The 11,086-nt window shown below is 40.2% G+C and overlaps 1 protein-coding gene across 1 annotated transcript in view; it reads right to left on the bottom strand.

The window, feature by feature from the left end:
• Positions 1–6: 6 nt before the first annotated feature.
• The window catches only part of nox4 (NADPH oxidase 4), a 13,580-nt gene continuing 2,500 nt past the window's right edge, over positions 7–11,086 (bottom strand). The window contains exons 5-18 of the mRNA XM_076976188.1: positions 10,630–10,727; positions 9,728–9,755; positions 9,359–9,431; positions 7,930–8,010; positions 7,178–7,358; positions 6,432–6,596; positions 6,202–6,264; positions 5,680–5,740; positions 4,867–4,945; positions 4,084–4,203; positions 3,809–3,917; positions 3,486–3,554; positions 2,719–2,819; positions 7–1,138 (exon numbers count right to left, since the gene is read on the bottom strand). Of these exons, the coding sequence (XP_076832303.1) occupies positions 1,018–1,138; positions 2,719–2,819; positions 3,486–3,554; positions 3,809–3,917; positions 4,084–4,203; positions 4,867–4,945; positions 5,680–5,740; positions 6,202–6,264; positions 6,432–6,596; positions 7,178–7,358; positions 7,930–8,010; positions 9,359–9,431; positions 9,728–9,755; positions 10,630–10,727 (1,349 nt within the window). The 3' untranslated portion in view covers positions 7–1,017. The remainder of the gene's footprint in view (positions 1,139–2,718; positions 2,820–3,485; positions 3,555–3,808; positions 3,918–4,083; positions 4,204–4,866; positions 4,946–5,679; positions 5,741–6,201; positions 6,265–6,431; positions 6,597–7,177; positions 7,359–7,929; positions 8,011–9,358; positions 9,432–9,727; positions 9,756–10,629; positions 10,728–11,086) is intronic.

Below are 11,086 nucleotides of genomic sequence, written 5' to 3'. Positions count from 1 at the left end.
TTTGGCTCTGGTATTAAATGAGTGTTTATATGATTAATTAAATATATCTTGATTAAATATACCTTGATTATATACAAGACTTTGGCAGTTGCCATTTGCAGTGCAATTCTTTAAAATAACAGAAAAACAAGCAAAAAAAAAAAGTGAATAACATTGGATGTGGAAAATGTCCACTGTAAAACAATTTTAGCATTAAAAATTAAAGTACAAAAAAAAAAAACAATAAAATTAAAATGTTAGAAGACACTGAGATGATATGACCATTGTAAACAGGACTGTAATTGTGCTTGTGCACAGCACACTAACACTATGGCAGTGTTTGTAATGAGGTAATATACCTACACCTTACATGCCACACTCTGTCTTTACCTGGGCTCCCATTGTTCATGGAAACAGCTACTGCAAACAGGTCGTCTTTGGTAGACCATTCAGGTTCTTTCAATTACAAGTTGTTCACTAGAAACTTAACTTCTCCTAATTGGACAATTCCATATAATGCCCATTGTCTCTGACTTTTTCGATCTGGACTGACTTTTAAAAGTGAAGTAATACTGTATTCATTACGATACAAAGGAAATAAACTGATTCCAGAATGCCTTGTAAGCACATGACCCTAACAGAGCTGCATTTACATCAACAACCCGAAATCTACTGTCCACCGGTTGCCACAGAACACACTCTTAGGACGTTTGGTATTTTAAAAACTGTAAAACACTAAGAAGATATGAAGACTCATTCCACAGGCTTAGATTGTGATAGAATGAGATAACACAAAGAGAAAACAAGTTAGGCGTTTTAAATAAATGATTGTAGGGAGACATTCCAAAGGGCTCAGCCATCAGATTAGAACAAAACTGAAGTCTGACTCAGAACATGATGTCACTTCCTGTGTCTTCCCCTGTCTTTTCTCTTTTCATCCGTCCCTTCAGTCAGATGCCCGAATGAAACTCATTCCCTCCTTTCTTCCTTCTTCCTTACTTTATTTAGTTTTAAATGTTCGTTCTTCACCGATGCGTCTCAACTGAATGATTCCTTGTTGTACTCGAAGACAGTTCCTGAAGCAGAGAACGTGTTGCAGAGTTTGTGTAGCTCTCTGGAAACGGCTTTAGGCCCACAGCAGAACACACCCACTTTTTTTCTGTGGACACACACACACACACACACACACACACACACACACACACACACACACAGATATGAAAACTTTCATCTGTCAACAGCCTCACCACATTTACACTTAACCAACTGCACAATGCCTGACACATTCTGTCCATTACAGAATCAGACAGGAGGAAAATGAAAACACAGTGCCATGTCCCCCTAACACATTCATCACAGAGCGGACCAGCTGCTCCGAGCACATGGTTCAGAATAATGGAGCTCCTTAATGCAGTTCACCACAATATACAAGAACAAAACAAAACAGCCCAGGACCTGATAATACTGTGTAATATCTCCTATGAAGAAGTTTTACCTTCAAACCTTTACTGCCTGCGTCACATGTACGTCTCACACACCACACCTATGGGTCCGTTTGCACCTTGTGTTAATATGTTTGGTGATCGGATCAAGATACCCCCAGGACACTCAAACCGCCCAAGACGGATATCGACCACACACAGCAAATGTAAACGAAATGTGTTTGTTATCCGCATATGTAAAGGTAAACAGAAATACATCCGCAGAGTGTGTGATTCTCCCTCACGCTCAGAACGCCCCCCATGGATAGCAGCGGTACAAAAGACCCCTGCTGGAGTGAAAACAGCTGGAAAACAAAACCTTCTCCTCCACCGCTGCACGTGATCGGGTTCCTGCTTTGAAAGGTTTGTCCAACATTTGACAGCGTATAACACATTGATAAAAGCCGGTGAGAAACTGTGTTTAGGAAGTACAGTGAGGAAAATAAGTATTTGAACACCCAGCGACTTTGCAAGTTCACCCACTTAGAAATCATGGAGGGGTCTGAAATTTTCGTGTTATGTGCACGTCCACTGTGAGAGACATAATCTAAAAACAAATCTGGAAATCACACTATGATTTTTTAATAATTTATTTTTGTGTTACTGCTGCAAATAAGTATTTGAACACCTGCCAATCAGCAGAAGTTCTGGCCCTCAAAGACCTGTTAGTCCCCCTCTAAAAAGTCCACCTCCACTCCACTTATTATTCTAAATTAGAAGCACCTGTTTGAGGTCGTTAGCTGCATAAAGACACCTGTCCACCCCACACAATCAGTAAGACTTCAACACCCAACATGGCTAAGACCAAAGAGACAAAATTGTAGACCTTCACAAGGCTGGAAAGGTCTACGGGGCAATTGCCAAGCTGCTTGGTGAAAAAAGATGTTGGAGCAATTATTAGAAATTTTATTCCTCACTGTAAAATGCAAATAACATGCATGTTCTTTTTCAGAAACAGGAGAGTAAAATATCTCCTCGGGTCTCATTTGACACATTTTAATCAGAAGAGTGAATGGAATCTGACCAAAGCATATCCAGATATGATCCAGACAAGAGCCCCATACATACAATGTGTTTACATTTCACACAATGACAAAATGAATGTGATTTCAAACTAGCCAAAACATATCTGACTTGATATATGAGATGGTGGGACACACATTGGGCCTTTCATGTGTATAAAGATTTGTCAAAAAGATGTTTACATATAAATGTTTTCTGTGATTCCTAAATGGTTAGTTTTATGCATTATACTCACTGCTGATTGGATCTTCCAATCTCTTCAAAAAGGAGCTTCAATTTGGGTCGACCAATTACAAGCCTGGAACGCAGGGGGTGGTACTTTTCTTCTGTGAGGTTCTGGAAACAGTACAAATTTTGTGATGATGACAGATGATAAGGCATTGAACAGAGCTGTACTAGCAGACTCAGTAGCTGGTAGAAACACATACCTTGTGCTTACTGTACATACAGTCACCATTTGATTATGTGTAGCTACTTTACAACCACGAGCAGGATATAGTGGCCCACCACCTAAAAGCTCCAACCCACAGTGGTTGTGGCCAACCAGTTCACAAGGAACTGGTTACAAACTGTGTACCTACAAGAGGGTTTCTTTTCAAACCTGAAACCAGTGTGTGTGTGTGAGAGAGAGAGAGAGAGAGAGAGAGAGAGAGAGAGAGAGAGAGAGAGAGAGAGAGAGAGAGATTGTTTTTGTTCCTACGGACTAACGTGGCCTTGGTCTGGCACATACAAGACCATACCTCGTCATCTAGACAGATAAAAGGATTTTTCTGGAAACAGAGAAAAATCTCCCTTTCAGACACACAGAGATACAGAGAGAGATAGAGAGATGGAGAGAGACAGACAGAGAGGCAGAACACAGGGTGATGAGTGTATACGTGAATAAGTGCATGGGTGTGAATGAACGTCTAAATGACTCACGCCAAGAGTCTGCCAGGGTGTTTGTGAATGAAACATTCAGTTCTGCTGACTGAACAGGACCCAAGTCTGCTCTGGAGTTACCTGCAGCTCCTGGGCTGTTGTGAGGTGAAGCCGGATGTTCAGGTAGTCTGGACGATTCTCCTCCCAAAGCTAGAGGGAGAGAGAGGGAGAGGGAGGGAGGGAGAGAGAGAGGGAGAGGGAGAGGGAGGGAGGGAGAGAGAGATGGATAGGGGTACAAATATTACTTTAACCAAGTTGTAGCGGTACATGAGCTTTTGTAAGTGCTTTGGAAAATGTGTTTTTCTCCACTGTGTATGCGTTTATCACCTAAAGTTCATATAGATTAATTCAAAGAGTGTGTAGGTATGTGTTTTTCATTCAAAGTGTGTGTGTGTGTGTTTTACCTTGCGGTGCAGGCCACACAGCAGTTCAGCGAACCAGTAAAAGGCCTTCAGCTCTCTGCACACCCACACAAAGTACAACCTCTGTAGCTTCCACTGCCGCCACTCATCTCTAAAACAGATACACCCGACAGATACTGTGTTGTATACAAATATGCAAATGTGTGTGCATATATTGTGTTTATATAGGAAGGGCTCTCACTCCGATTTTAATTCTCTCGCTCTCTCTCACACACACACACACACACACACACAGGTAAACGAGCTGCAATACTCACAGCAGAGCTTGCATGACACAGGCAAAGGGTGTAACTCCAATACCACCGGCCACACACACGCTGACCTCATAATTAAACACTTCCTCTGATGGACTTCCAAACGGACCATCCACATAGACCCTGGGCCGGGCAATCCAACACAACGTCCAATCAGGATACAGAACATATAATGAAAAAAGGCACTTTACCATGTTATAACAAGCAATGCACAGATGACCTAACAACACAGGATACGACAATCCTTTCTGAGGTCCTTTTCTCAAAGGATGTTGTAATAATGTAGGACGTCCACAGAGAGTTGAGAGGTCAGAGTCAAAAACGAATAATAAAAGCCAAAAATGCTACCCCCCTCCCCCCAGCATAAATGTAATCATAAAGGTTAGTGTTTCTGCCTCAGTGTATTGTGATTCAGTGTGTGCATGTGTGTGTCTACAGTTTCATGGTCTCTTACTCAAATTCCTACACAATGATATACACACTAACAACCAGAAACACACATACTGGACAAAAACACATGCAGCTGCATAATGAACACACAGACACACACACACACACACACACACACACATGCTCCTGCATTCTCATCCCAAAGAGTATATGAGGTCAGGAAGATAGGTCAATAGGTCATGACCTCCCCTTGACTGTGTACTTTGGCTGCCTACAGAGAGCGTCTATGTCATCCACAGAATGGGAGAACATTTTCCCACAACACACACAGATGAACACACACACACACACACACACACACACACACACACACACACACACACACACAGGACATACTTGGGGTATCTCCGTTGTTGTATCATAGGAAGGATCTTAGAATGCTCCAAGTCAGGTAGTAGCAGCTGAGAAAAACATGCTGTCATCATCCGAGAGAGGAAGAGAGAAAGAGTGAGGGGGGGGGGGAGGGGAGTGAAGGGGAGAGAGAGAAAGAATGAGGGAGAGAAAAAAAGAGAGAAAGTGAGGGGGAGAGAGAAAGAATGAGGGGGAGAAAGAAAGAAAGAGAGAAAGAGTGAGGAGGAGAGGGAGAGAGAGAAAGAGAGAGCGAAAGTGACAGACAGTGATGGGGAGAGAGTGAATGGGGGAGAGGGAGAGAGAGACACATGGAAGAAAAACAGAAAATGGCAAAATCAACACAACTGATGGAAAAAAGAAACATCCAGGATGCAAAACAGAACGAACTGAAAATTCAATTAAAAACAGGAAAAAAACACAAAGCTGCACGTGTGTGTGTGTGTGTGTGTGTGTTGGAAAATGAAGCTGTATTGTGTAGGATGTTGTTTCATACAATAGCTGTTGATCTATAAAGCATGACATTATGGAAAGCATTCAACACTATTCAAATGCCAAGTGTGTGTGTGTGTGTGTGTGTGTGTGTATGAGACAAGCATTAGGAATAGAATTTGAACATTGTAATATGATTTCAGTAAGATTGAGTCACTTTTGAAAAATTCTGTGTTTGTTACTTTTAATGGTGTTCAGGAATGCAACATTGAGAAATGATCTATTTAATTGACATTTGTGTGTTTATTTCCATCTGTTTAGATATCTGTGCATTTGTGTGTGTGTGTGTGTGTGTGTGTATATTCTCACCAGTCCAATCCCCAAGTACTCGAATATGAATGCCAAATGTTTCTTTGTTCACTGTTGGACACTAAAGAGGGAAAAGACAGAGTGACTCACACCCCTACATACAAACACACAAAATCACGTTACAGTCTTAAACTGAGAGAAAAAAGACAGACCTCCAGGGACTGTAGTGTCTGCCAACAGGAGAGCAGTGTGTGTGTGTGTGTGTGTGTGTGTGTGTGTGTACTTGCACATGTTTGTGTGTTCAGTAAAACTCCCTGCCTGCCAAATTCAAAATCTATCTATGGCACCATTACATCATCAGCAAAATGAATCACAGCAGCAATATATCCTACATCAAGAAATCCAGCCAGACACACACACACACGTGTATACACTTCCACACATTTACATGTTCGTGCTTAGATCCAGTGATCATACACATTTACAGGCACATGCAAGACACACATACACCTACCCCAAGATACAACACCCCCAGATACAACACCTCACACCAAAAGGAGTTTCAATCCAAAATGTACTCACTGCAGTAAGAGTGAAAGCATGATTCTCAAATGATGACACACTTGGGCAGTTCAGCAAGATATACTAAGAGATAAATGCACACACATACACACACACACACACAATTAGTGATACTGAAGCAACTACATTGAGGTTTATGAAAAATCATAAAGGCAAGATAAGAATGAAACTCGGACTGTGCAAATGACACTGGAGGTTTTCATAACAGCAGATAAAGGGGTGGGGCTTACCTGTCCTGGGCGGGCCTTAAAACCGCTCTTCAGCATGCGCACCTCTATGACATCACAAGGGTGCCTGACAACTGAAACTATGGTAACAGGGGCACTGCCCCTGATGTAGCGGTACAATCTCTCTGCACAGTAGAGACACAGAGGGCCCAAGACCCACAGCCATGTCTATACAAACAAAACAAACACACAAAATGAACACACATGACTTATTGGACTGGGGATGTAAGAGTTGAATGTAGAGTCGAGAGGAAAAAAGGTGTAAAAGCAAATCACTGTAAAGTCACATCACTAAGAGGCCTGAGGGGTATTTATTAGTTAGGAGGGAGGAGCTTCTGATGCAGTAACTGCTAGAGTTGTTACTGCAAATCTCCAGTTAATAATATCCAAGTCATGAGAAACACACATGTACACTTTCAGTATAAAAAGGGAGATTTTAAACCATGAGGAGGGGACTCTAAAGCTGAAGGCAGGAATGTATAGGTGTTATAAGTACAAATCTGTAATCTGTAAATTTGTTTAATGTTGAAGGAATAGATCAGCATTAATGTAGAGAGATTTAAAGAAACATATAGTGCAACATATATTGCATCTCAAGTTAAATTATATTGCAATGTAGTCGTTATAGACTCTATTAAAACAAACCTAAGCTGCAAGCTCTTTGGGTTATCTCAGAAAACCCTTCATATGTTAAGTTTGTTCATTTATTAAACAAATAGATACACACACAGGCTATTAAAAACACAAACCTGGGGGAAATGAGGTTGAAAATGTGCATCTTCTTTACACACTTCAAGTGCCATTTCTCTGGACTCCAGTTCTCCATCTGCTTCCTGATTGGACGATGTATCTGCATGTATCCTTGTTTGATTGGCCGGTATGCAGCCAGGTGGATGGGCTTCCACATTTGACTGGTATTTCAGAGCCCCACTACAGGAGAACATGTCACAGAGAACATCTCACTAGAACAGCATGGTTTAGACACCAACAACCTTCACTGTTAACAAAGGCTTATGGATGGATGACAGATAAATGGAAAAACCCAAAATGAAATTAATGAACATTCTTAACATGACGATGTTTCAGATGTAAACAACATGCTTCAAGTTCTCAATCCTCAAAATCTTGCAGCTTAGATATATTTTTCGTGCTGCACCAATTCTCATACTCATACAAAGATGTCATTTGTTTTCCCTGAACAACTGCTACTGATTCCTTATGATTCCTTAGCACCTTCAAAATGAACTTTTAACTGATTGCACTAGTGCGCAGTCAGCAGTGATTACATATTTGTTCGTTTTGTGCAGATTTTGAAGTCATTGTTTCATTTCAACAATTTTGTAAATTGCATTTAGGTTAAAAAAAAAGTTAACAGTAATGTGAAGCTATATTAATTTGTGTGTATGCTTGTGTGAGCTAGAAAAAGAATAAGGGAAGAAAGACAGACAGAGACAGAGAGAGAAACTGAACAACTGTGAGAACAGATGTGTGATAAACTTACCCGACCACATGCACCATCAGCGTAATATAGAAGAGGATGAAAAGATTATGAGTGTACCAAAATATCTCATAGCTACCAACCCTGTAGAGCCACAAGATACAGAAGACAAGTGATCAGAAGTACAGCTGAACACATGGGCCAGAAGAAAACAGGGAAGAAAGGAAGAAAATGGCAGAGTACACAAAGAAAACAAATACGTTTGAGCATAGTCTCACGGTGTATTTAATTCAAGGTGATTACTTGCATTGTGAAGTGAAAACTTCTACACATAAAAATACACTCAGCAAGTGCAAGTGCCTACTGTATAATTACACAGACCCATAGCTATCATTTCTACTTCATTTGAAGAGAGTCAATATTCTATCTATTGTCACACATGCACATCTACAGTATCAATATCTTGCATTTTTAAGCAATACATTTATATTGAATGCCACTGCTCTTCAACCTGGGGGCCGCGGCTCCCCCAGAAGGCCCGAGGGGGTTTCTGGACAAACATTTTATTTTTTCAAAGTAAAAGTACTTTCAATGTAAACAGATATTTCAACAAAATAAATGTTCATATGTAACCAATATTATGTCAATTATTTGCAAAAATTTAACATTTAGGGCAACGAGCAAAGCTAGCTGGTGGATTCACAGCTATTTACATTCATTAGTTTTGAGTGAAATGCTTGTATCATATTAAATATTAATACATACATTTCACAATAAAATATTGACAGGTTACAATCATTGAGATGGTATATTAGTTCAGGTTTTAAATACAAATACAAATTAAAATTCCATTTCAATGATTTGTGGTGCTTTAAATGAGACAAGGCAAATCCTACAGGATCATTATACATCCCTGTTTAGCCCTAAAGTGAATAACGTTTTTTTTTTGGTAACAAAACCTGCAGTAAAGAATATCTGACCTAAGAAAGTGTAACATTTGGCAACTAATTTGCACTCTGAACAGAGGCTGGAAAAAAACCCTGCATGCTGGAGTCTCCGTGCTCAGAGCAGGCAGGGTCTGAAACGCAAGGGTCCACCTCTCTGCTTCAAGGAGATGGAATATAAGTGGGTAAGGTTTGGAAAAGCCCCTCTTGACAGGGTAGGTGTTTGAGAGGAACAGCTATTACAGTTCACCAGAGCTGGACACTGAGTCCTTTCAGAACCCGTTTGTGCCGTCTTTGAACACGTCCTCCTGTGAAACGCCTCAGGCCTCCAGCCTCAATATAAACGACACTTCAATCAGAGCCCAGCTCAGTCAAAGCACAAACACAACAAGACCTCCTAACACATCACGCTGTAATTATAGTGGGGCGGAGTGGGTGTGTTGGGCCTGGGGTTGCTCTAGGGGGGAACGCGAGAAGTGAACAGGACAAGAGAGGAGAAGAATACAGGAAGAGAAAGGTAGGAAGACGAGAGGAGAGGTCAAACGTACCTTATACTATGAGATGAGGCTGTAAACATCAGGAATAAAACCAGAACCAACACCACACCTGTTATCCCAGGAACTGAATCAATTATTCAATATGGGGGTCGGGGGAGGGGAGAAAGAACATTTGAATATTTAATCACAAGGAAATATTAATTACTGCAAAGAGCTTTGCAGTTCAGTGATACATGACTATCTGACTGCAGAGTTAAGTGTTCCCCTGCAGCACAGCTGACTGATCTGAACAGTTAACGATGGTGTCCACCATGCCCAGTGTCAGGTGTGTTGGAGTGGGTAAGACTGGCCCTGTGGAGCACAGTGCCTCCTACTGGACCGGAGTGAGACACCCGTGCATGTGAGCAGAATGGGGCTAACCTGTGGTCAGGACCAGAAGACGAGGATCCTGCAATAACACACAAATATGTGAGCTTGATACAGCTTCTAATGCAATGTATAATTTCTTATCAAGGAATTAGCATGGAATAGCAATTAATTAAATGCCTTTTTGTAGGTTTTTTAAGTAAACTTAATGGATATTATGTTTTCATAATACATAGTACTCATATTATTATTTAAGGTGAGGCAGTGTGTTGAATATTGAGTATTAGTATAATATAAGTATTTGCAATGCATCTTTTCAGTTTAAATAAACTGTGTTTTTATTTATTTAAATAACTTTTATTGATATAAATAGTTTTATGCAACTTTGAAATAGTTTTTAACAAAATTCTCTGTGAGGTGATGCCAAGATGTAATAATCCTTATTATTACATTTTTGTACAGGTACAGTATACACAACAAATGAACTTATATAATTCATGTCCTTATATGTCAAACATACACATTTTGCCAATAACGAATAAAAATAAAAGTCCATAAAACATTTGCCATTTTAACTGTATGTTTTAAAATCTATATCAATATAATATGAACCACATAGATAAATTATTTTTGTTTTTATTCTCTTTCTACACCATGTGAAAATGTTTCTTGTCCTTCATTTTGTCATAATCTGTGGACCAAAACAAATGACTTGAAATAAAAAATATCTAAAGTTCTATTATTTTGGGGTTTTTTTGTTTTGTTTTTCAGTACAGTAACAATAGATTTGAAGACACGAATTAGAAAACTAGGCCTACCTAGTAGCAGTCACTTGTGAAACACGTAGGAAAAATTGTTAAGTTAAAAGTAAATTTGAAACAACAAAATGAACACATTTAATCTTAAATATCAAAACGTGTTTTAATGCTATGCAGGTGAAGGAGGAGAGGTCTTACCTGCCCCCGGTAATGTGCTATATTGAGGGCGGGGAACTCATCTGAGTATCTGACAGAAAACCTGACAGCATTCACCAGGTGGGCACCCACATGAACCACTGCAATATAGCACAAGTTACAGACAAGAACACAAGAACAGACCAAACATACACGCTCTCATTCACACACCCACACGCACAGACACAAACACACACACTTCCTGCTTAGAGACGTCTGACAGCATGGTATAAGTATGCAGGGGGGGAAAAAAATCTGTCTGCTCAACAGCCGATAATGTATCTAACATGGTTGGTCTGTCTCTGTTTCTAGCGCAACTCCACCTCCACCACTCACAGCACACTTTATACCTCTCTGAGCACTTTAAGGGTTACTGGCTTATTTGCTAGGTACATGTTGTTGCTGTGGTAACAGGATGCTTCAGAACTTTGGAACTCTGTAATTAGAACATGAGCACAAT

Source organism: Brachyhypopomus gauderio, chromosome 16 (assembly GCF_052324685.1).
Source record: "Brachyhypopomus gauderio isolate BG-103 chromosome 16, BGAUD_0.2, whole genome shotgun sequence".
In the NCBI taxonomy this organism is placed as follows: Eukaryota; Metazoa; Chordata; class Actinopteri; order Gymnotiformes; family Hypopomidae; genus Brachyhypopomus; species Brachyhypopomus gauderio.
The sequence above is the reverse complement of the archived record's forward strand: the minus strand, read 5'-3'. Positions and strand labels throughout refer to the sequence as shown.